Source organism: Notolepis coatsorum (genome assembly GCF_963971535.1).
Source record: "Notolepis coatsorum genome assembly, chromosome: 12".
NCBI lineage: Eukaryota > Metazoa > Chordata > Actinopteri > Aulopiformes > Paralepididae > Notolepis > Notolepis coatsorum.
In genome coordinates, this window is record NC_140176.1 from 13,763,946 (window position 1) to 13,790,942 (window position 26,997).

The window sequence follows — 26,997 nt, forward strand, 5'->3', positions numbered from 1 at the left end:
GTTTCCCTCCATCTCTCCCTCCCTCTCTCTCTCTGTTTCCCTCCTCTCTCTCTCTCTCTCTCTTCTCTCTCTCTCTCTCTCTCTCTCTCTCTCTCTCTCTTCTCTCTCTCTCTCTCTCTGTCTTCCTCCCTCTCTCTGTCTTCCTCCCTCTCTCGGTCTTCCTCCCTCTCTCTGTCTTCCTCCCTCCCTCTGTTTCCCTCCATCTCTCCCTCCCTCTCTCTCTCTCCCCTCTCTCTGTCTTCCTCCCTCTCTCTCTCCCTCCCCTGCCCCCTGGCAGACTCTCTGGTGTCTCTGCAGTGTTGCCCAGGCATAAAAGAAAATATTGTTTGTTTCCTGTTGGTTGTCAGTTAAGGCCATGGGTAGGTAGGGAATTTATTTTATTATTTATTTATTTTATTTTTTACCACGGCGACTATGGATAGGGAATTTCTTTATTTAATTAAAATGTTCACAACAACATGGATGCATGTACTCTGCCAGCATGTTTAATATCCATAATACTAAAGGTTTGACTAAGATTTCTATGAAACTTTATTCTAAAAAGGATTTTTTTTTTACTCATAAAATATATTGGGTCGCACCTAAATCGGCAGGGTCGGTCGGCAACCGGAAACAAACCATTATTTTTTTTAGGCCTAACTACCAAATCTTTCAGTAACAGTAAAAGATTATGAAGAAATAAGGGAACATTGCCTTTTGTATTAAGGCAAGAATGACTTGGAAACCACATGACTACTACTACCACCATATACCACCTATTGACTTTATACATGTATCACTACTGTACATATTAATATTACATATTACAGGAGGCTGCAATTCGAAACTGGCCACCGTAAATGCCCAAAACCCCCACCACCTCCTAATAGACAGTCTCCTCCCCACCGCATGTATATATTCCCTCCCCGCCGTATGTATATTTCCCTCCCTCCCACCCACCCACCCCCTCCTAATGTACAGTCTCCCCTCCCCATCATATGTATATACTCTGTCAGGATCTAGGGGTAACAGTACTGTATATTGGAATACCGCTTATGTCACAAATGTATCAGTACTAAATACCTAGATGTCCCTATGCCATAAATGTCATGTATGTTGTGTATGTCATAAATGTCTATATGAATTGAAAATAGGGGACCCTGATGGAAACAAGACAAACGTCTTTCTCAGGTCTGCATCCCCTTAACAATTGTATGTATTGAGCCGTACTGTATTGTACCCATTCTGCAATCTGTTAAATAAAGTTTTCATTCATTCATTCACAACTCTGTACATTAGGGTTGCCCAGGTGATATGGAATTTCCCATGACTAATAAACTCGTGACAACACCGGTGACACCGGACATTTTACTAAATTACGCTCGATATCGGTAGAGAGTTACTTTGATCTTTAACGATGGGGCTCGAGTCCATCTAGCATTTCTTTCTGGGCGGCCGCACCTTGATTGAGTGTAGGCAGCAGCCTGGAGGAGAAGCGCTGCACCCGGCTTCTTTTTTCAGAGCCTTTTTTTTTTTATGTGGCCACTTGTGTGGCGTTCTAGTTCGAAAACCTCTGAACTTCTCTAAAAGGTGCTGGTCTCGTCACCGTCGCTCCTTTTCAGACAACCTATCTTATCCGACAAATCGTGTGGTGTGTGGAAGGTGTCAGCGTGCAATGCAGACCTCCCAGATGGAAGATCACAGAAGATTTGAATAATTAAAATAACTCTTCCACAGGCCATGTAATATGAACACGATTACTACCAAATCTTCTGCGGATCATTACTGGAACAAACGTATCAAAAGTTGTATAATGCTTGTTCATATCTAATAGTGTCTTGAAGATATTGACCAATGAACTTCAAAAGGGCGTGGCTCAGCACATAAATAGACCTGTTCGCCGTATACGTCAGACTCAGTGTGCACACGCATCATCACCGGGGCAGAAAGGAGCGTAATCCTGGTCAGAACAACGGGGCAGACTACAATATTTGCATCTGTTGGCCATGCTAGCGATCTAAACAATCAATCCATGCCAAAGCTAGACATGTAAAAGGTGAACGACTCACACTCACAGCCATGCTGATTTGGCAAAATGACATCCAGCGGTTTTCGTTTGAAACAACTTTTAGTCAGGGGAGTGCCATGGTTTCTCCATAGAGCCCCGATGTACTTCTTTTGGCGCAGAAGCTCGCGCAGGTCCGGGGCGCCTGTACCAGTTCCGCAACCGTTCCTATTTCCGGGGTAGGCCTGATTGGCCCCGACAGGCACGTGACCCGCCGCGGCCACGCCCCGCGGCAGCCCCAGGACGCGGCAACGAGGCTGCTGTGGTTCACCGCCGCTTTCCGCCTTCAACGCCGCAGAGTTACCATACGCTATACAATATACTATGCAATGTACTAATATACAATAAGGCTCACTTTTCCCACTTCAATGACAGAGCCGCTGTTTAATAATATTGTCGCGGCGGAGCTCCGTCGCGACAGCATTGTGTAGCAGTAATCCCCCCTTTTTTACCATCGACAACTAGCTCAATTGGTAACGCTGCTTGGCTGTGGATCCTATTGTCCGTTTGTGACAAGTTTGATTCCCTTAAGTTTTTTTTTTTTTAACGTGCATTGCACTATAGCGTATTGTATATTGTATGGTACAGTAACAGTCTGGAGCGCGCCAGCATTTGCACTGCAACGCATACACCTTACTGTAAATTGTACCTCATCCCATTTCTGCTTTGCACTATAGCGTATTGTATTATTGTATGGTAACTCAGTTACTTCTATTCTGCATCGAACGCTGTACATATGTCTCTATACTATTTTATTTCATACAACAATGTATGCCTTTCAAATGTTAAATGATTGCATGATACACACTGAAATAATCCTGCGCTCGCGCAGATTTGCTGCTGCGGGCGGCGTTGAAGGCGGAAAGCGGCGGTGAACCACAGCAGCCTCGTTGCCGCGTCCTGGGGCTGCCGCGGGGCGTGGCCGCGGCGGGTCACGTGCCTGTCGGGGCCAATCAGGCCTACCCCGGAAATAGGAACGGTTGCGGAACTGATACAGGCGTCCGGGGCAACTTAAGTCACGTGATATTGCTGATTGGCTCGAACACGATATGTTTGTAAACAGCGAACAGGTCTATAGACCAAAGTCAACAACAGTTGAGCCAATCATCACATCACAAAACATGCAGGATATGTCCACATAACTACCTGAAACATATAACTCAACATTCATTAAAATCGACCATTAGGGGGCACTACAAATAAATGAGCGTGGCATAACATATAAAAAGAACGTTGTCCAATCATTCCAAAACTCACAGGATATGTTTTATTATAACACTGTTGAAACTATTTAGAAATACGGAGGTGCCACTACAAATACAAACACTATTTCTACTTATTTCATAGTAATTTTCCTTCATACTTTTTTGCCAGTATATGAAATGGGTATTGCATTCTATTCAAAGTGGTTAAAAAGGGCTTCGGCCCTGCCTCATGCGGGGGTTGACAGGGCTGTCGATTGTCCCTAAGAACACCATTTCAATATGAATAGGCTGAAATGAGGCAGATTCAAATGAATTGGGTTGTGCTGTGCAGTGATTCACAAGGATTCCAAGGATTTAAGGGTCGAGTCCGCAGCATGCCTATAAATTACATCACCATAGTCCAAAACTGATAATGATACTATTAAATAATGGTCCCAAATATTGACCGAAGGCAGTGAGATCGAGATTCACGATATGAATGTGTTCCGTCCCGAGCCAGATCGCCCTCGACAACATGGCCCGGTTCCTCATCCATCCTCTCTCTACACACTGCTTTATTATCAGTGGTGAGCAGTTTAACCCCCCCCCCCCCCCCCCCCCTTCTCTCCCCAGAGTGATTCTCATGGAGCTGCCATGTCTGTTCTAAGTGCTGGATGAAGGCTGCGTCACCTCACTGTGCTAAGCTGCTCTAACGTGTCTATTTAACCTCCACAAGATGGATGGGGTTCTAACCAGGGGCAAAGAGGAGGGGAGAGAGAGAGAGAGAGAGAGAGAGGCACAAGGGGCAAGCGAGGTAGAGGTGGAGAGAGAGAGAGATTCTGTCCATCCATGCAGTCTAGAGGTGACCTGGACCGTTGCCAATGTTTCTCCAAGTCAAAAAGTAGGATGTTCTTCTGTACTTAGAGGATATTTTTAGTATATTAAAGCTGCATCAGGTCGTTTTGACAAGAAAGAATGACCACTATAACTAGTTAAAAATGCTTGAATGTTGTTGATAATCTTGACACGAGAAAGAACCAACATTGCTCATAGAGGATTCTTCTTTGAAACAAAGTGAACCAACATTGCTCTTAGAGGATGCTTCTTTGAAACAAAGTGAACCAACATTGCTCTTAGAGGATGCTTCTTTGAAACAAAGTGAACCAACATTGCTCTTAGAGGACGCTTCTTTGAAACAAAGTGAACCAACATTGCTCTTAGAGGATGCTTCTTTGAAACAAAGTGAACCAACATTGCTCTTAGAGGATGCTTCTTTGAAACAAAGTGAACCAACATTGCTCTTAGAGGATGCTTCTTTGAAACAAAGTGAACCAACATTGCTCTTAGAGGACGCTTCTTTGAAACAAAGTGAACCAACAATGGGCCTCATTCACCAATACTCTTGTTCTTCTATAGTCTACAAGCGGAATACATTTCCTATATCCTTTGCAAAGTCCATTTTCACTTTCGCAATGTGTATACTATTTGTCATGTTGGGGTTCTCATTTTGGAAGTAGCTTAAAAAACCTCAATAGTTTACAGTAGCATGATGCTCAGGGCTGTACAGTGCTACGAGGGCGTAGCATATTGCCCCTAAAAATAGCCTGTGCTAGTAGAAAAAAATATTTGGGGGCACCCTTGCTAACTGATTTCAACCCTTTCATTCGTATTTCACTCCTTTTTTTCTGAGGAATTTAAACGTTGCGAACTAATCTTGTTGGCCGTTTTCTCTATCTCTCCTCCCTCGGTCTCTCTCCGTCTGCCCGAGGAGCGGGGCTGTTACTTACACACTTGCGCGACTGACACTCACACGTGCACATACGTGTACTTGAGAGGTGCTGTCCGTGCTGAAGCAGAGCAGAGCTCATCATAGCGGAGAGAACGAAACGTTCGAAAAAAGCATGCATAGCGCGACCTGTGTAACATTAAGTTACACTGCTATCTCCTATCTTAACGTTAGCAAGCTAAGCATGCATAGCGTGACGTGTGTAACATTAAGTTACACTGCTATCGTTAGCAAGCTAAGCATGCATAGCGCGACCTGTGTAACATTAAGTTACACTGCTATCGTTAGCAAGCTAAGCATGCATAGCGTGACGTGTGTAACATTAAGTTACACTGCTATCGTTAGCAAGCTAAGCATGCATAGCGCGACCTGTGTAACATTAAGTTACACTGCTATCTCCTATCTTAACGTTAGCAAGCTAAGCATGCATAGCGCGACCTGTGTAACATTAAGTAACTTGTGTTCCATGGGGAAATACCGGTCATCACTGCATACAACTTGGTTTAATCCAAATATCCATTCAGAAACTTTGTATTATGAAATAATTCTGGGATGTCTGACTATTTCCCTATGCTTTGTTTGGTGCGAGTTCAGCTGACACTGTTGACACGCCCACTGCGCTCTCACACACACACACACACACTCACACTCACACTCGCACTCTCTCTCTGCTCCGGTCATGCATCCACTCAACTCATGGAAAATATATCATCAGGCTATTGTTCTAAAAGTATCTCTACTAATAAAATGGAGTATTGAACCGTTTTTAACCGCTGGGTATTGGGTGGGACATTCTGATTTAAGAACTTTCTAAATAAAATAGAAAGTCCCAAAATAGTTAATTTATCTGACTGCTTGTATTAATTGATCAAAAAGTAGCCATGTGCAGTAATATACTTATATAAAAGAATAATAAAGCAATGTCGATTATGTTCTTGATAATAAAAAAAAATTATCTTGCAAAATAATCAAAAAGAACCGATAAGAGTATCGATAAAGTACCGAACCGTTAAGCAGTATCGAATCGATAAGAGTAGTAGTATTGATAAAATCCTAACGATCCTAACCCATGCCTAATAAACACTAATACACTGTTATCAATGAAAGAAGAAATGTTTGCAGCTGTGGTAATACTTCAGTTGGTTCATTATAAAAGATACAAACCTGAAAACAAAAGCACTTAAATGTTAAATAAAAGGACCACAGTAATGAGGCAGGAGGAACTTATTTTTTTGCACTATAATGGTAAAATAGTTATTTAAAAAAAGTGCCCCTAAAAAATAATCTGTGCCCCTACATTTTTTATTTAGGGGCACCTGTGCCCCTGGTGAAAAAGCTTAGCGTACAGCCCTATGCTGAAATGGAACGCCTGCAAAAACAGCTTTGCTGAAGGTGTCCATAACTTGAAAATAATTGACACCCTCCAACCTATCAGAATTTTAGTCTGTAGTATAGCCTAAACTAACTGTATTGTTTTCTGCCTTCTTGACATACAGTCGACTAAATGAAAACATCAATTCATTCCCGACACCGAGACCTCCGGGTCACGTGACCTAGTTCGCAGTCTAACACAACGCCACGCTGCAGGAAGCGCTCGCTTGTTCGACCTCATCTCGTGACTGTTTGATAACATCCCTTTGACACCCACCCTGGTGGCATAAAGGGCCGTACCACGCTGTGCCCCACGCTGGGCCATCTGGAGGCCCCCCAGGCTGGCATCTCTCTCTCTCTCTCTCTCTCTCTCTTGGACAATGCCTAGGCTAACCGGCCATGTCTGCTTCCATTCATTGTGCTAAGCTAGGCTAACGTGCAGCCAGATAGCTTTCTACTGAACGCACAGAGAGGAAACTGGTATCTATCTTCTTGTCTCTCTCTGGAGAAGGCGGTAAGCTAATTTCCCCAAATGTTGCCGTGTTCCTTTTAATGACCATATAGCCAGGAGCGTGGTTTAAAGAACCCAGGGCATCTGTCGCTATTAATAAGACTAGGGGCTTCCCACGGCCGCTTCTGGTCCCAATCCGTTCTCTTGGCGTCCTCTAGGCCACGTCATCATCCCTCTGAGTCTCCTTAAGTGGCTGGTATCGATCCTCGTCTGCCGTGCCTTTCAGCCATTGATTGTGTGTGTGTGTTGTGTGCGTATTGACTGAGGAGCAGCGAGCAGCTAGTGTAGCATAGCGGCGTCGGTGGACCTGACCGTACAGCTGAGGAAGCCCTTGGCAGGCCTTTATTAATTCATCAGTGCGTAGGTGGAGGAGTGTGGGAGAGAGGGAGGGAGAGAGAGGGAGCATGTGGTTGCTCTACAGTCAGGGGGTGCTTAGCGTGTACAGTACACCCTCTTTTCATTGTGATCTCTCTCCTTCAACAGCACAGTGAAAATGACTATTTCTTACTTACCAGTGATTTATGTTGATCGCCAGAATCCTTTCTCGGCACAGTCCATGCTGTTCCTCATACTAGCTCTGGATTAGTTGGCCTCAAACTAATGCAAAGTGAATGGGGTCGAGCTCCTGTCAGTGCAAGCTGACTGAGGACAACTGAAATCCACTCCACGGTGCAACACAAAGAAGAGTTCAGTTGTCCCCAGTCAGCTTGTACACGATACAGGAGGCCATTATACTCTGCGTTGGTTTGGGACCCAACTATCCAGAGCTAGTATGAGGAACCGCATGGACTGTGCTCAAGAGAGGACAGATCAGCAACGTCACTGGTCAGTAAGAGATAGCTAAAGGGTTCCAAAAATCACCACTATAGTATCCCTTTAAATAATTAAAGTTGTGTGTGCTTGTCCTATTTTTATGTGTGTGTGTGTGCCACACGGTAGGAGGGAGGGAGCCGTTCCCTCCTTTGTCCACACGTCGCCTCTCTCGACAATGGAGCGTAACCACTCGACCCTCCCCCTTACCTCATTTCCTCTCCACTTCCTGAAACACAGGAAGCTGCACACTCGCGTCACTCCTACAGTATAGGTCGGAGGAGAAGGAAGGAACTGAGAGAGAGAGTTGGACCCTCGGGCTGGAAGGAAGGGAGCAGAGAGACAGAGGGGCCTCGCCCTGAGGGGCCTCTAGGACTGTAGACTGAGTTACCTCAGAGGGGCCTCGCCCTGAGGGGCCTCTAGGACTGTAGACTGAGTTACCTCAGAGGGGCCTCGCCCTGAGGGGCCTCTAGGACTGTAGACTGAGTTACCTCAGAGGGGCCTCGCCCTGAGGGGCCTCTAGGACTGTAGACTGAGTTACCTCAGAGGGGCCTCGCCCTGAGGGGCCTCTAGGACTGTAGACTGAGTTACCTCAGAGGGGCCTCGCCCTGAGGGGCCTCTAGGACTGTAGACTGAGTTACCTCAGAGGGGCCTCTAGGACTGTAGACTGAGTTACCTCAGAGGGGCCTCTAGGACTGTAGACTGAGTTACCTCAGAGGGGCCTCGCCCTGAGGGGCCACTAGGACTGTAGACTGAGTTACCTCAGAGGGGCCTCGCCCTGAGGGGCCTCTAGGACTGTAGACTGAGTTACCTCAGAGGGGCCTCGCCCTGAGGGGCCACTAGGACTGTAGACTGAGTTACCTCAGAGGGGCCTCGCCCTGAGGGGCCACTAGGACTGTAGACTGAGTTACCTCAGAGGGGCCTCGCCCTGAGGGGCCTCTAGGACTGTAGACTGAGTTACCTCAGAGGGGCCTCGCCCTGAGGGGCCACTAGGACTGTAGACTGAGTTACCTCAGAGGGGCCTCGCCCTGAGGGGCCACTAGGACTGTAGACTGAGTTACCTCAGAGGGGCCACTAGGACTGTAGACTGAGTTACCTCAGAGGGGCCTCGCCCTGAGGGGCCACTAGGACTGTAGACTGAGTTACCTCAGAGGGGCCTCGCCCTGAGGGGCCACTAGGACTGTGGACTGAGTTACCTCAGAGGGGCCTCGCCCTGAGGGGCCACTAGGACTGTGGACTGAGTTACATCTTAAAGTTAAATGCACAATCAGTGATTTCAAATGTAAACAAATGGGTATCTATCTACTAGGACTGAGCAATTTCATGTTCAATTACGATTTTGGCTTCCGACAATTATGAAAACAAGATCATTGACTTTTTAGCCAGGTCAAGCCGTTGAGCCGGGTCATGTCTTTGTTTTTCAGCTGAATTATATTTAAAGTTCAAGGAAATCCACTGTTCAATTATTCTTTTCAAGTTCAGAAGTTTCAGAAGTCGATGATGAGCCATTTTGTTAAATAAGTGTGATTTATGATTTTATTGAGCAGCTCTAGTATAGCGCCCCACTACCAAACATTTCACATAGCAATGGAGATATGTCTTTGTTCTCTAGCTGCTTGACTCGGTTGTTGATACCAGGACTAACTTCACACACCATTATGTTTACAGTAGCATGATGCTGAAATGGAACACCTGCAGAAACAGCTTTGCTGAAGGTGTCCATTACTTTTGTTTTCGTTTTTTCACCTAGTCTGTACTAGTATAGCCTAACTCACTGTATTTGCTGGCTCCTTAACATACAGTCAGCTAATGAAAACATCAATGTATTCATTCCCAACACTGTGACCTCCAGGTCATGTAATCTATTTTACATTAAAAAAAAAATCTGCCCATAATAATATCCCGCATGTACTTTGGTAGAAAATAGTTCCTAAACCAACCTGTTCACAATGAGGTTTTTAAATATACGTAACACCTGTGTTCAGAATGACTTAACCAGGGACTGTGTGTGTGTGTGTGTGTGTGTGTGTGTGTGTGTGTGTGTGTTGAAGCACAATAGCGCTGGCATTAGCCTGCGATGCTAACCCACGTTCAGGCCAAGGTACTGATTGCACGTCCGTAGCTGACATGCTTTTATTGTTAAGCTAAGATGGGAAGTGGGGGAGAGATGACAATGGCTCTAATGGTGTGAACTGATTTGCTATGTGTGTTTAATAGCCAGGCTTTATCAAACAAGACTTGTTACCAGGACTCTGCTCTGCTCTCCTACCTCTCCTGTCTCCTCTTGTACATATCCTTTCCTACCTCTTCTCCTCCCCTCTCCTCTTGTACATATCCTCTCCTACCTACTCTTCTCCTCTCCTTTCCTCTCCTACCTACTCTTCTCCTCTCCTACCTCTCCTTACTTCTCTCCTACCTTTCCTGTCCTTTCCTCTCCTCTTCTACTTCTCCGACTCCTCTCTCTCCTACTCTCCTCTGTTAACCCTTGTTCCCTGTCAGTTTAGGTATCATTGATTATTTACATCTGTATTTATCTATCGATTATCTATCTAATATCCCTGTCACACTCTCATCACTTCTCTCTCTGCTCTTTCTCTCTTTATCCTCATCTGTCTCTCTCCCTCTGTAGTCTCTCTCCGTCTCTTTTCTCAGAAGTGATTTATCTCTCTCTCTCTCCCTCTATCTCTCTCTGTCTATCTCCCTCTCTCTCTCTCCCTCTCTCTGCCTTTCTGTCTCTTTCTCTCCTTATATCTCTCTGTCTTTCTCCCCCCTCTCTCTTCCTCTCCACCTCCCTCTCTCTCTCTCTCTCTCTCTCTGGTGTCAGGGTGTTGGTCCTTCTAGGTCCTTCCTGTTTGTCGATGACATCATGCATGGAACTATGAAGCTGCTGACGGGGTCACCACCCCACTGTGTGTGTGTGTGTGTGTGTCGCACTCTGTGTTCCAGGCTATAGGGTGTTACCTAGCAAGCAGTTTGAATGTTCACAATAGAAAACTAGCTTGTTCTTGTTCTGGCAAATGTTTGCATATGATTTGGGAATGTCCCAGAATAATTTAGATTTTGGAACTGCTCTTCTCTTCGTGTCTGTCGGGGATCATAGAAGTCTCTGTGCCACGCTCTCCGTCTCTCTATAACACGAGTGTGGCTGGCTGGCTGGCCTGACGGCAGCTAAAATAATGACTGCTTTCACATTCTGAGACGGCAGTGGTTTATACCGCCTCTCCTTCATGTTCTCGACATGGAGCAGGACACATGGTGCAAAACTAAATCATGTAAAGCAGTGGTCACCAACCCGTCGATCTTGATCGACTGGTCGATCTTTGAGACCTTCCCTGTAGATCTTTCCATGAAAAAAAAAATGTTTAAATTTTTTTTTTCCTTTTTTTTTTAATCTTTCCCTGAGAGTCCACATTACAGTTCTACTTTTGTTTTGATGTGAAAAGTGATGCTGCATAAGATGACTGCACTTAGCACTGACTGAGAAAGTACACATTACAGTTCTACTTTATAAAATGCTAATTGTAAATATGTTTGTCAATGTTAATAATATGAGAGTCCACATTACAGTTCTACTTTTGTTTTGATGTGAAAAGTGATGATGCATAAGATGACTGCACTTAGCACTGACTGAGAAAGTACATATTACAGTTCTACTTTGACGTTTTAATGTTGGACCAAAGCATTGCATGTAATTAGAATACAGGCAGATAAAAGTAATTTAGTTTAAAGTACAATCTTGGCTGTCTTTTTCTCTCAACGCTTCAATAGGTAGATCTTGCCTTCACCAAAAAAAAAAAAGAAAGTGATCTTGGGCTTAAAAAGGTTGGTGACCACTGATGTAAAGCTTTAGGTAGAGGATCGATACGCAGCCGCTGGTTTTTGGCAACATTTTAGATTTCTTATTATATCTCTCGTCGACAGTAATTGATAGTACTAATAAAGAAAAACAAGACGTTTGACACTGGAATGTAAAGTGTCCGTCGTGTGTTGGTATCGGCCAATATGGGTGGGGGAAATATTGGTGCGTCCCATATAGTAACTAATCTACTTATGATTCATAAGCTGCAATAGCCAATGTCTTGTGGTTTAGTTTGGTTCTCTCTGTGTGTGTCTGTGTGTGTGTCTGTACGTACACACAACGGCGATTTTTAACCCTTTCACTACCACACTACCAAAGGGTTAACCCTTTCACTGTGACAATACAGAAGGTTAACCCTTTCACTGCCACAACAAAGGGTTAACCCTTTCACTACCACACTACAGACTGTTTTGTCTGTAGTGTGGTAGTGAAAGGTTTTAAACCTTCTGTAGTGTGTGGTAGGGAAAGGGTTCAAACAAATTATTCTATAGCGTTCTGCGGTCTTTTGCTCAGGCTATCGATTCACAACCTCCATGTAAAAACAGCACTGTGTGAGCGGCAGAAACTTGCCGGCCTAATGAGATGTTTTTTTCTATTCTACTAAACAGCGATTGAAGGATGATGTTAAGCCTAAACGCCTAGTTCACACGTCCTCTCTCTCTCTCTCTCTCCTCTCTCTCTCTCTCTCTCTCTCTCTCTCTCTCTCTCTCTCTCTCTCTCTCTCTCTCTCTCTCTCTCTCTCTCTCTCTCCACAGATCTTCCTATGGAATACAATCCGTCAGATCACCCCAGGGCAAGCACCATCTTCCTCAGCAAGTCACAGACTGATGGTAATACTACCGTCTCGTCACCCCCCCCTCTCACAAACATATCGTTTTGGAACTTAAGGCATTCTGTGGTTTGCAAAGTGACTGCTCTGTAAATCCGTAATTAGGCCTGTATCAGGGGGGTGGGAAAGCTGAAGGGTGGGTCCTGGGCGTTGTGGACAGCGACCCCTACAGTTCGGTCGGGGTGCCTGCTCAGCAAGGGTTGGAACTAAGGAGAGATAGTGTGGCCTCCCACACGCTACACTCTCCCCGGTGAGAACCTGCGCGGCCAGGTTGGCCTGCCCCAGGCTGCACATGCGTCGGAGGAAAGCATGTGACAGTCTCCGGTCTCCCGGTCCAACAGTAGGGGAAAGTACGCAACAACCAGGAAGGGTGGGATGGGAGAAAAATCGGGAAAAAGGAGGGGAAGAAAGATAAAAAAAAAAAAAAAAAAAAACACATCCGTATTGATTAAGGAACAGAAACCCTGTGCTATTTCAACACATCTGTTTTAATAGTGTAATGTTACTCTTGCGTGAGAATTGTACATTGTTGTCAAGAGTGGTGATTGAGCCAAATGCTTTAATGCTCCAAATACTATACACATGAGCCAGTGGTGGAAAAGTAACTATTTATTACTAGAGTCCTGTACTTACGTTTCAAAGTCAGCTTTATTGTCACTTCTCATAATGTGCAAGACATACAGAGAAATTAAATTACGTTTCCCCCAATAATCACAGTGTGGGGGTGTAATGAGTGTAAGGTGGCAGAATGTATTGAAAGGCTAAATATTATTTTGTAAAATTGTCTTATACTTATTTTAACACTGCTGCAAGGAATACAGTTTTGACTAATGTTTTATATAAATAATATGTAACATTTATATATTGTGGATGACTGTAACTCTAAATCTATACCTTTGCATGGATCCATGAAGGTATACCTTCATATTCGCTTGACTTAATTGTCCCTAAATAGGCAGGTTGATTTATTGAAAGATTATAGTATATTGTGGAAATGCAACAAATCTACGAAACCACTTACTGAGACATCACCCAGATGTGACATATGCAAAAGCCAATGGGTCTCATTCCCGAAAATTTTCCAAATATATATTCTGGAAGACTTATCTTGGAACCACTGAGACATAATCTATGACAAGTACACTCTGAGTCCTGAACGTGCTGGAGATATGTCTTAAGTGGCTGAAACGGTCACAGAAATTATATGATCTGATATCTGCTTGGAGAATGGCATTCTGTCGTAAACTCCAAAGCGCGTTCCCGTTCAGCTCATTTGCATACAAAACACCGCCTCCATAGTTCCTTATAAGGCAACTGGTGACGCAGCTGTGTGAAATGGAATGGCGGAAGTGCTTTGCGAGCCGCGTGATTACGAAACCTAGCGTCAGTCAGTGCCAATCAGAGAGCGTCTCCGAGAAATGCGGCTAGGTTTCGTAATCACGCTTGCGCCCATCAAAACTAGATTAGATTGTATTGGCATCATATACAGCTTGCGGTACACACCTGCCGCAGCGCGCGCGCACACACACACACATGCGCGCGCAGTACTGTATATGAATGAATGAATGACATATAATATATATAGCCTACGGCGGGCGTAATGAATGAACGCAGTATGGCTTATTATTCCATAAGCCTATAGGCTACTGTTCATTCGTAGGCGCACACAAGACTTGTTATGGAATATTAATGCAGTCTATTTCCACCGATTAGCTTTAGTTCTTATTTATTTATCCACTGTCATTTCAGTGTTGGTGTATAGGCTATATAGCAGGGGTAGGCAACCCTAGGCACGCGTGCCTGCGTAGGCACGCAGGGGCATTTTCATAGGCACAGGGGGCAGCATTAAAAAATAAAAACAAAAAATATTTTGCACTGTTGTCGCATTTATCTTGTTGAAATCCTCCCACAGGTTATTTTTACTACCACATATTTAATTGAGACCCTTTATTTGTTTATTATTTCAATTTAGCTGGAAATACATTGCTACATCACTCAGTAACATTTGCAGAGCCTTATAACAAAAACATTATTACGGTCACCATTGTGACCAGTGGGATTAATCAACAAATTGTATTATTTATTTTTCTATTTCATTGAACATTGCACATGTTAAAAGCCATTTTTTTTACTCAAAATGTGATTATTACCAAGTCAACTTGTGTTCTTAAAACAATGACAATAAACATAGTTTTATTAGGTTGAAATAATGTGGTTGTGTACTTATTTTTCTGTTAACTTATTATGGATTGAAAACTGAACCTTAATGCACAGTAACTGAACTTAATATTTGTAAGTTCTGGTAACTTATTATTATTATTATTTTTTTTACAGTGTAGTCTTGCGATCAATCAAAACTTATTTACACGATATACCTCACATTCACCCTCCATTCACATCCTAGTGTTCTCCTGGTGTTCTCCATTAGGCCTGTAGGTGGAGCTATGACAGCACACGTACAGTACACACACCGATGGTGTGTGATGTGTCCAAAAAAGAATTACGATGCATGGAATATTGTTGAGGCACACTAGTTACAACTATATTTCAAACAGGCACTCCATGTCAAAAAGGTTGCTGACCCCTGCTATATAGTGTATTTCAATATAAGTTTAATTGATTAATGATATATTCGAAGGAATGCAGGTTTATAGCTATATCAACCCCCTCCAATGTACAGTAAATGACCAAGTATGGTTTTGTCAATATTCCAATGTACAGTTTTGCTTGTACAGTGTAAGTCTATCCCCCACCCATCCCTCCTCCAACAGTTTCTACGTCAAATGTACTCTCTTTTCTGGACTCTTTTTGTATCACAAACAGTACTGTATTTGCAAATCTGGTATGTCATAAATTTATAGATGTAGCAGTACTGTCTATCTGTGTCATGTGTGTCATATGTTATGATGAATTGAAAATGGGGGACCCTGATGTAAACGAGATGAAATTCTTTCTCTGGTCTGCATCCCCTTATGTAATTGAGCTGTACTGTAGTGTACCCATTCTGCAATCTGTTAATAAAGTTTTCAATCAAACAAAGGTCTGTCCTTTGGTATTACATACCAATCAATGGGATACATTGCATGTTGACCTGCATTCTTTCAAATGTATATAATTAATCATTAAAACAGATGTGTAACAAATAAGAAATACAAATTCCACAGAAGGCATTAAATTATTATTATTTTCAATCATTTCACAATAATTGCATAATTGTGTTTGAATATCTGAGTAATTATTTGTCAAATAGCTGGTTCAGATATGGTTAATCCAGCTGCCCTGTGATCAGATGAATCCATATTATTTATTTTTCCGACATCAAATTCGTAATTTCTTATCGTACAAATATTGTCATATTTATTTTAATTATGATTAAGTAATTAATTCCAAGGAGGCCTGTTGACGTGAAGGAATCACTATGAGAACACAGTCTGTCAAGTTATAATAACATTTTAAATTAGTCAATCAATCATGAGATTTGATCGTGGGCTGAGAGCATATTTAAGTGTGCTCCTCAGCACTCTTAGATCTGCTCTCAAATAAGATCTCAGGAAAATTTGAAGACTCCCACTCCCAGCCCTAATATGTCTTAAATAGGCCGAAATCTGGCTAAGACGAAATATTTTGTCGTAACTTCGTTCGAGAATGAGACCCAATGTTCCAATGAAAAGTACATTCATGTAACTGCTTCTTTTAATGTAAACATTGATCTTTTTAACAATGCAACATGTTAGAGGGTTCCTTGAACCATTCAAATAGTATAGCATTGAATCGAATTTAATCGGAAATCGAATCGATTCGGGACCTTGTGAATCAAATCGATTTCGGGAAATCGGTGGCGATTACCCAGCCCTAATAATGATACTTATAATAATATAGAATAATATATAGTATATAATATATAACATAAAGAAATATAAATAATAATATAAAAATAAAAGTAGTGCTGCTGACAAAAGGCCTGTTGTGTTTACGTGTATCATAAACAAACATGGGGACAACTTCACCTTTGTTTCATTTCAGTTGCCATGGCGAGTAGGAGAGGTGAGTGTTGTGTGGGAGCTGGTAGACTGCTGAGCTAGCTGTGTTTAGCTTGACTTCAGGGGATCCACTAGAGCCTGACCCGTTCTGCATCTTTGGGGCTGATGCCCATATTATGGAGTAAAATATTCCCATGTCAATACATCAGCCAATATTCTTCATATTTATATATATATATTAAGTAGTCCCACACTTTACTTCTTCCACCCTCAGCCATCATCTGTAAAAAAAAATTAAAAAGGTGTGAGACATTAACTGAATTATATTTGAGCAGGAACCAAACTGGTTGGCATTGCATGTTCTATTCTCTATATTCCATTATTCTACATCTTCGCTAATGATGAATGTATCTTTATATTTAGGTAATAGGTAGGTCAAAAACTAAAACATAATTACTAGTGAAGTCACTGGCAAAACGTCTTCTTCTTCTTCTTCTTTCGTGTAACGTCAGAGGTCCAACTCTGTATCTTGTATTGTAAATAATGACTGAGTATTATGACTGAGTTACATGTAAACAATGACCAAGTATTATGACTGAGTCGGAGCTCGCTCTGCTGGACAGACTGTGATGACGCCACAAATTACCCCCAAGCATTTCCCCCCCAATAATTTTATCGGACGTGCTCTAGAATCAACCTGTATGTCCTCGCAAGCAGTGTGCCTTTGGAGTCCAGCTGCTGAGAACACTGTGTGTGTGACTGTGTGTGTCATTATAACGTAAGGACTGGTGTTTTCTCCTAGAAACCCACGTGCAAAAGGTGGAAAGTGTCAATAATGTGTGTCATTGGGATGTGAATATGTTTCGTTAGAAACCCATGTACTGTGTACACTCTAATCTACTAAGTGTGTGTGTGTGTGTGTTTGTGTGTTAAATGTTAAAATATCAACTGTTAGACCAGTGGTCACCAACCCGTCGATCTTGATCGACTGGTCGATCTTTGAGACTGTCCCTGTAGATCTTTCCATGAAAAGTATTATTCATACTTTTTTTCATATATTTTTTTTTTTTTTTTTTTTTTTTTTTATCTTACCCTGAGAGTCCACATTACAGTTCTACTTTTGTTTTGATGTGAAAAGTGATGCTGCACTTAGCACTGACTGAGAAAGTACACATACAGTTCTACTTTTGTTTTGATGTGAAAATGATGCTTCACTTAGCACTGACTGCACTTAGCACTGACTGCATTTAGCACTGACTGAAAAAGTAAACATTACAGTTCTACTTTTGTTTTGATGTGAAAAGTGATGCTGCACTTAGCACTGACTGAGAAAGTACACATTACAGTTCTACTTTATAAAATGCTAATTGTAAATATGTTTGTCAATGTTAATAATATGAGAAAGTCCACATTACAGTTCTACTTTTGTTCTGATGTGAAAACTGATGCTGCACTTAGCACTGACTGCACTTAGCACTGACTGAGAAAGTACACATTACAGTTCTACTTTATAAAATGCTAATTGTAAATATGTTTGTCAATGTTAATAATATGAGAAACAAGTCCACATTACAGTTCTACTTTTGTTTTGATGTGAAAAGTGATGCTGCATAAGATGACTGCACTTAGCACTGACTGAGAAAGTACATAATAGTTCTACTTTGACGTTTTAATGTTGGACCAAAGCATTGCATGTCATTAGAATACAGGCAAATAAAAGTAATTTAGTTTAAAGTACAATCTTGGCTATCTTTTTCTTTCAACGCTTCAATAGGTAGATCTTGCCTTCACCAAAAAAAAAAAAAGTGATCTTGGGCTTAAAAAGGTTGGTGACCACTGTGTTAGACCATACCATATCACAACTCGGCTACAACTGTAAACTTTTAGTCTTCATATTTGGAAGCCTGGGTCATGTCCATAAGTTGGATGTTAGAGGCCTTCAGATGGCCGGTCTTCCGAAGAGAAGAGCCAAACAATTAGCAAAATATTGCTCGGTGTCAGCAATTATTGGCAGCCGGGCAATTTGGAGAAGACACTGCTATCTGTACCCATGAGCTGTGTGTTGATTGTCAGGTTCATCATCCGTGTGAGACGTCTGTAACTTTGATTGCCACTGTGGCACGATTGTATCGGAATAATCCCACAATGTACAAGTGCACTGTTAATATTTGTGTCCTTTAAACTTTGTCTTTATGTGGACATAAATAAAATATTCTAAATGTGTGTTTGTGCTGCTCTGTGTCTGTTCCCTCTGACCCTCTCCCGCTTGTGTGATTTTAACACACACGCACGCACACACGCACGCAAGCACGCACGCACGCACACATGCACACAATCTCTCTTTATGTCATTCATAGAAACAATATGCCACCCAGTGATGTGAATTCTATTTCGCTGCATAATTACGCTAGCTTAACACTCTCAACTACCACACTACAGAAGGAGGTTAACCTTTCACTACCACACTACAGTACAGACTGTGAGAAAAATCTTTCTTAACAAAAAAAATCTTGAAAAAGGGGTGTAGTCCAAGTCAATTTGGTACTACTCAAATGACCTGGTTATAATTATTCTGAACAGAAAGACCCCCCCCCCTTTCAAAAACAAGTGACAGAAAATGTCCATTTAAGAATAAGACATTAAACAAGCGTACTGTATACTCAAGACTGAAATGATTAATTAATTAATTAAAGGAACACGCCAACATTTCGGGAAATTAGCTTATGGACAGTGCCGGTTAGCCCTAGGCATTGTCCAACTACCGGTAATACCTCTTGGCTAACGTGCAGCCATATAGCTTTCTACTGAACACACAGAGAGAAAACTGGTATCTATCTTCTTGTCTCTCTCTGGAGAAGATGATAAGGTAATTTCCCAAACTGTTGGCGTGTTCCTTTTAAACAAGCTTACTGTATAATGATTGATGGTTTAATTAAGTACTTTTCCCTGCACACACCAGGTACCAAACCCATCATCATTATGAGAAGCACCGTCCTGCTAAAGCTGTCCTTTTTAATTTCCTTTGTTCCCTTTTTAATTGAAAAACACACGTCTGCTTTTTGAACATTAGTATTTGCTTATTGTAGTGTTAAAGAACTAGGGAATAGACCTGAAAGTGGCCAAAAATATCACAATATTGTTTTGTTTTTTTATGGTATTTGATGGGAATTTCATTTTCCAATACAAATTACTAACCCGTTATGTGATATATTTTCACACACACGCACATGCACACACACACACACACACACACACACACACACACACACACACACACACACACACACACACACACACACACACCATTTCTTTGACTTTTTTAGATTGTATTAGATTCAAATGTATCGTCATTGTACAGCACAAATACAGTATAACAAAAATAATTGGGCACCTAACCAGAGAGTGCAAATGTAACAGTAAAGTGCAATATACAATGTATTAGTATTAGTGCCAATCAGATGTATGTATATTATAGTATTATTATTTACAGTGATAAAGGTATGAAGACACTATGGTATACTGACCAGCGGTATAACTAGTAAGAGTAGCTAAGGAATATGTACAGATGTATAGATATATTATCTCTACAGATATAGTATTTTTAATACTGTATGGATCCATGACGGTATACCTTCATAATGTGTTATACCTCACAGCCCTAGTTCACAGTATAGATCCTCACCTGACACATCCTCAGAGAGCTTTGTCAGACCCTTAACCCTTTCACTACCACTCACTACCAAAGGGTTAACCCTTTCACTGCGACAATACACCAGGTTAACCCTTTCACTACCACACTACACACTGTTTAGTGTGGTAGTGAAAGGGTTAACCTTCTGTAGTGTGGTAGTGAAAAGGGTTAACCATGGTGAACTTAATATGGATACCACCTCTTGTGCTCAGATCAAGATACCCTGTGTAAACACTGCCCCCTGTCTGTGTAGGATGCGTATTGCACTGGTTTGGGCATTGCACTGTGAATTTTTTCTCTCATTGAATTCCTCTCTCTTTCTCCCTCTCTCTCTTTCTCCCTCTCTCTCTCTCTTATCTTTGCAGTACGAGAGAAACGTAAAAGCCTCTACATTAACCATGTAAGTCCAGACAGTCCAGCCACTGAGCCTGACGAGGACTTTTAGACCTACTGGGATCATGAACGCTACAATACGACTAGCGGGCTGGTCTGAAGTGTTAACAAAATATGATGTATTCAAGTTTATAAATGTTTATAAATGTTTAAATAATATAGATATATAATAAAATTATATAAAACAAATAAAATGCATACATTTACAGATGATATACAATGTGTGCTTGGCAAGTTATAGACCTTGAGAAGCATTTGTGATGATTATTATGAAGATGGTGATTGTAGTGTCATGTATTGTTTTTGCAAGTTTACACACATTTCTGAGAACAAGGTAAAGTATCAGTATGTTTATCCTATTGTACAGATTCCACTCATTAGTCCTAATCCACCCGTCTGTAGTCAATTATAGACGGAGACTAGTTGTAGTGTGACATTGCATGTACATGTTACTGTTAGTGATGCACCGATACCAGGCTAATATAGTGTGTCAGATATTGGTCTGATACCAGGCTAATATAGTGTGTCAGATATTGGTCCGATATCAGGCTAAAGTCAGGCATTTATAACACATAGAAGTATGTTAGATCTCTCCAATGGAGCATTTATTATCTCATAACATTTTTGTGACGGTCTCAAGTAGGGCTGCATGATTAATAGACCTATGCGATCTCATATCTAAATTATGACTATTTTCTTATATTTCTTTACTTACATTTTCTCTCCACTGCACAAATGAAGTTCCGAAAGGAAAATAAAGTAATTTGAAGTTGAAGGTTCCGATTTTTTTTTTTTTTTTTTTTTTTTATGATGACGAAAATATGAAGCGTGTGAGAATCGTGATCTCAATTCTTCTAAAAATCGTGATTCACATTTTTAGCAAGAATCATGCAGCCCTAGTCTCAAGTCTATACTGTTCAGTGAAAGCAATGGATCGTTACTCTGTATCAGCCGATGCTGAAAGTTTAGGACTCGGAATCTGTATCGTCAGTGAAAAAGTGGTATCGGTATTACTCATCTTTCTCTCTCATTCACTCTGACCTGTGTGTCTACTAGGGCTGTCCCCGACTAAGGATTTGGATGGTCGACTATGATTGGCCAAAATTTGCCGTTAGTCGACTATTGGTCGACAAAAAAAATATGTAAGGGATAATGTATAGCTACGAGGTCATTGTCGCAAAATAATTGACCGACACATAGTTTAAAATACCGAGCCGCTACCTAATTCATTTGACAAATCGCAGTTGTTCTGTGGCTCTGTCAGCCCAAATAAAGTGATTATTATTATCGCGGGCAGCCTCTGTTCTGGCTCCGCTGTAATCTACACACACTCCGCTGTCAGTGCAGCCGCGGCAGGTGTGTCTGATTTGCTGCACTGATGTGGGCTTGATTGCGAACAGCTGCGCACATAGGTCATTATTGTCCCACAGCGGTCATTATTGAAAAATAATTTTAATCATTCCATTTGGGCTGTGGGGGGTGCTTAATGTCTGAAGGAGTCGACTGAAGGCTTCTTGTCCTCTGAAAAAGCATGCAATTGGTCCACTGATGGATACATCTTGATATTTGTCTAGTCTAGTGTGTTCATTAGATGGGTGAAATCCTCTTTCAGTGCCTCTGTGCCTGTTTTCGTAGGCAGTTAGCCTCTGGTATGCGTGCCATTAGCGTTAGCCACGCTTCTAGGCCTCTTTTCTTTTGGAAAGAATGATAAAAAAAAGTATACATTAAAAAAAAAAAAAAAACGTTTTATATTCGACTAATAGGTTGGCCAGTCGACTACGGCTCCTTTCGACCGATTAGTCGACTAATCGACTAATGGGGGTCAGCCCTAGTGTCTACCATCACATTTTAGATATCCATCGATTCTATAGGTTTGAAATGTAATAACTGTATAATAAGACCAGTAGAGGGTGCTGATGGTACTGAGACAGCATGCAGAAACCATGGCAGGCATAGGGCTACAGTTGCCTCATTCTCTATGGCTGTTAACCGGTCTGTTGGCTCACTGAGCTATGATTGACGTGTGTGTGTGTGCGCGCGTGTGTGTGTGTGTTACAGCATCATCCAGGCACAGTGAGAAGGAAATACAGTTCCTGCTCGACCATCTTCCTTGACGACAACACAGTCAGTCAGCCCAACCTCAAGTACACCATCAAATGGTAATGCATACAGTGTGTTAATTATTAGATGATGTCTTGACGACTGCAGTGTCTTGATATTAATATTGCCCAATGTTAAAGGCATAGTTCACATTTCTTACTTACCAATGATATGATGTTGGATCAGTAGAGTCCTTTCTCCGTTGACAACTGAAATATACTTTGTGCAAACTAGAATAACTATCCCTTTAATGTACTGTTGGCAAAGGTTATTTTAATGTACTATGTGTGTCGAGTTCAATGGGAAAACGTGTTTTGATATCCTGTTTCCTTTCACAGTGTAGCCCTTGCAATATACTACCATATAAAGAACAGGTACGCTTGAGTTTTCTCCTTCATGTCCTTATTCTCAGTCAGCCAGGTCTGACAACATGTCAATAACAACTGTTTGGATCAAATGAGCTACAGATGGTAGTGTACATAAAAGGTGAACCTTTATTGACAAAAATAGCAACTCGTGGCCCTCTAAGGTCTCTCTTTACATCCTGACTTTATGATTTTAGATGTATACAGTAGATGACAGGTGTATACAGTAGATTACCAGTGTATACAGTAGATAACCGGTGTATACAGTAGATGACAGATGTGTACAGTAGATGGCACTGACGTTTCTGTTTGTCTTGTCATTCCAGAGAAACCAACGGAAGAATGTTGTTAGATATCCTCGATGAGAAGCTCCATCCGCTCTCGGTAAGGATTTTCGCCGAAACAAACGGATCCATTTGGTGTGAGAGCTGTAGAGTCGATATGAATTATGACTTATGAAATACATTATGAAACGTGCATTTTCTTCTATAGACGGCTTCAACTTGACAAGATTCCAAATGGACCCACATTGATTCACTGTTGCAGCGACGGCTATTATGAACCCTTTCACTACCACACTACAAAAGAGTTAACCCTTTCACTGTGACACAACATAGGGTTAACCCTTGCACTGCCACACGGCAAAGGGTTAACCCTTTCACTACCACACTACCGAAGGTTAACCCTTTCACTACCACACTAACCGTCTGTAGTGTGGTAGTGAAAGGGTTAACCTTCGGTAGTCTGGTAGTGAAATATCAGAGCTAACAGGAAATAGACTGGGGTTCGAGCTGTTCCCGTAGCAACAGAATTCCACTGAAACGTCTATTATACTGTATGTATGAAAAGGTTGCTGTGTTGTTCTGTTATGACTGTAATGAAAGAGGTGTAGCGACTTTTGCTGATTCAGACGCACCCCAGAGCAAACTTAGATTGTCAGAGGAACAATGTTTTCAAACTGTATTGTCTAAAGATGATACATTAGAGTGTTGTGTTCATTCATAGTTAAAGACCGTAATGGTTAAGTACTTATCTAAATATGGTAAGTTAGAGTGTTGTGTTCATTCATAGTTAAGATACTTTCTTGTGATATCACATTGACACTCCAAGTGATTTGGATTGATTTCATAAACACTTGGGCCGTCCAAAATAACTCAAAATGGAATTATATGGTTCTTCAGTGCAAGGGTTAAATCCTTAATATGCCAACTCAACATTTTTCTCCCCATCTTCCATGTCTAGAAGACGGAGGTTCCACCGGACTATGACAAGCTCGACCCGGAGCAGAAACAGATATACCGCTTTGTCAGAACGCTGTTCAGCGCCGCGCAGCTCACCGCAGAGTGCGCCATTGTCACACTGGTGAGTCTTTGTGTGCGTGTGTGTGTGTTTCCGAGAGGTGTTCATTTTAGAGGCCGACTATGCTTTTGATGACAGACCCCAGAGGAATTGGAAATCTTTTTAACCAATCAACAACTAGAGCAGACAGTTTGATGGTGAGACTAAATGTTCTTATGCACCCCAGTTGCTATTGCATGTATAAAATTGTGTTTTATAACACGATTATATACATACATATCAACTATTCGCCTGTTTTATTCTCCACCCATCGATCATCCATAGCAACACTATTATCACTGACATCCAAGAAGGGGATCCCCCCCCCTTGAACGGCCCTTCTAAAGTTTCTCTCCTCCACATCGCCTGTGGTGCTTTTTTTCCTATTGTTAGGTTTTTAGTGAGTTTTTCCTTACCTTTGCTGGGGAGTTGTTTTGGATTTCTTGATGTTTTTTTTGTTCTTGATTTATTGTGATGTTTCTTCTTGACTTGTTAAATAAAATACTTGTCCGGCCCATGGGGACATGACCTTGTGATTGCGGGCTTTACAAATACATTTTATTTGATTTAGACTGATTTGATTTAGACTAACACTTTTCTTTTCCGCCTATGGAGAAAATAAATGGTGTTTTACTTCACCAGTTGTCCTTTACACTGCATTCAGGGAGAGAGGTAAATTGTCATTCTACGGGAGGATTATATGTTTTGCTAACTACTAGCCTAATTTTAAGAGCCATGTTGCTAACACTAAATGACCGGATGTACATCCCCCACTATGAGAAATCACTGTTCAAGGTGACCCTTTCATACATTTTCTAGTACATTGCTTTGTAATAAAATCATTAATTAATTTATTCATTCATTAGCCAGCTATACGTCATGTTGTTTATCACAGTGGACTGGGCCGTTGTATCGTGTCAATTGTGACAGTGCAGGGCTCGAAATTAAAATGTTTACTTGGTAGCACTGGTGCTCCCAACTTCAAAAAGTTGGGAGTACCAGCAAAGATTTAGGAGCACCCACCGAAATGTAAGGAGCACCAACAATATATATGTAATATATTTTTTTTATTGATAAAAAAACGACAATATAACAGTACTGTAATGCAGTAAAACAGTGAAAGTAGCCTTAAACTATAGTATAGTGTAGACCTAGTTAGGGGTGGGAATCACCAGTTTCATCACGATACGATACAATATCGATTCTTTGGACAACGATACGATATTTGCCGATATCACAAAGCCTGCCACGATACGATAGGATTCTATTCAGGTGCCTGCGATCGATATGAGACGATATTATATGACCATTTAACACAATCAGTAACATTTAGATCAACTCAAAAAACTGTTCCTGCAATTGTTTTGTTGCATGATGATCATGAATACATTTATTATGTATTGTATTTTTTATGTTTAAATATCAACATTATCTGTCCATCCTCAGTACATTTACTATAAATATACTATACTTCATCTGGTCTTTCCAAACGCACACACACACACACACAGACAGAAAGGGGGACATTTCGAGCCCTGCAGTGTCCCCGCTGCCTCTGCTGCCCTCTAGAGTCTCGTCTGTTCAAAGTCACAAACAAAGTCACGGAGGAGTAGAAGGTCTGATGTCGAGTCGGTCCGTTTTATCCTTGGAATAGAATTTCATCAGGGAAAAGCTTTCCTTCCTGTCAGCCGTTAAGAGTGACGGGATAGGGGGTGCGGCCACTTTCTACATTTTGAATTCTACGTGCGGCTCCCTCCTCTACTGCATGCCATAGTGTCTGTCACTCTGCCTGGATTAAAACCCTCAGCAGCTGTCTCTCTATCCCTCTCTCTCTTTCTCTCTCTCTTTCTCAATCTACCTTTCTCTACCGCTCTCTACCTCTACCCCCCCCCCCCCTTTCTCCCTCTCTCTACCTCTATCCCCCCCCTTTCTCCCTCTCTCTACCTCTACCCCCCCCTCCCCTTCTCCCTCTCTCTCTGGTTGTGGTGCTGACACCTGTGTGTGTGTGTGTTTCTGTGTGTCTCTGGGGAGGTCTTACTGGGCCTGGCCTGCCTTCCTGACAGATGTACAATTGTGTGCGTGTGTGCAGGGCTTGACATTAACTTTTTGGCTCACCAGCCAGTGCAGCCACTGTGGCTAGTGGTTTTCCAAAGTCACTAGCCACTCAGCATTTTCACCAGCCAAAAACCCCAAAAAAGTAATGAATATAGGTAATTGGACAATGTAACCGCATGCATTTGTTTGGACATACGATTTGATTTGAACAGAAACATCTAAAATAACATCTAATCCAAAATGTCAGTAGTGTGGTGTGTGCTAAAATAACATCTAATGGCAAATGGGAGGGGGGGGGCAAAGGTCAAGGTTTCCTGACCTCCACATGGGTAGGCAGGTGGGCAATAGGGTGCGGGTAAACGGCAGGAGTAACTATGACTCTCTAAGGTAGCCAAAGGGGGGCTGATTTTGGGTGGGCTCCCATAGGCGCGCCCTTTCGCGGATTGGCGCGAGGGCGAGATTTCTCCCGGGGGTAGATCTCAGCAGGCGGCACGAAGTTTTGCGCGACGTGGACTGATTTGGGTGATTTTGCGCAAGCTCCCATGCGCGCGACCGTGCGCTGAACGACGTGAGATTTCTCGCGGGGGTAGAACTTGTTGGGGGGCACGATTTCCCAATGCACTTCCATCAGCGAAAAAACGTCAGGAAATGGTTGGGGGAGCGCGATGTCGCAGATTTTGT

The 26,997-nt window shown here is 42.0% G+C and overlaps 1 protein-coding gene across 1 annotated transcript in view; it reads left to right on the top strand.

Annotated features, from left to right (window-relative positions):
• Positions 1-26,997, top strand: part of LOC311238236 (cyclin-Y-like) — a 141,815-nt gene that overhangs the window by 66,180 nt on the left and 48,638 nt on the right. The window contains exons 2-7 of the mRNA XM_084326259.1: positions 12,321-12,395; positions 20,431-20,465; positions 22,517-22,617; positions 22,897-22,932; positions 23,250-23,307; positions 24,166-24,285. Coding sequence (XP_084182385.1) covers positions 12,321-12,395; positions 20,431-20,465; positions 22,517-22,617; positions 22,897-22,932; positions 23,250-23,307; positions 24,166-24,285 — 425 coding nt within the window. The remainder of the gene's footprint in view (positions 1-12,320; positions 12,396-20,430; positions 20,466-22,516; positions 22,618-22,896; positions 22,933-23,249; positions 23,308-24,165; positions 24,286-26,997) is intronic.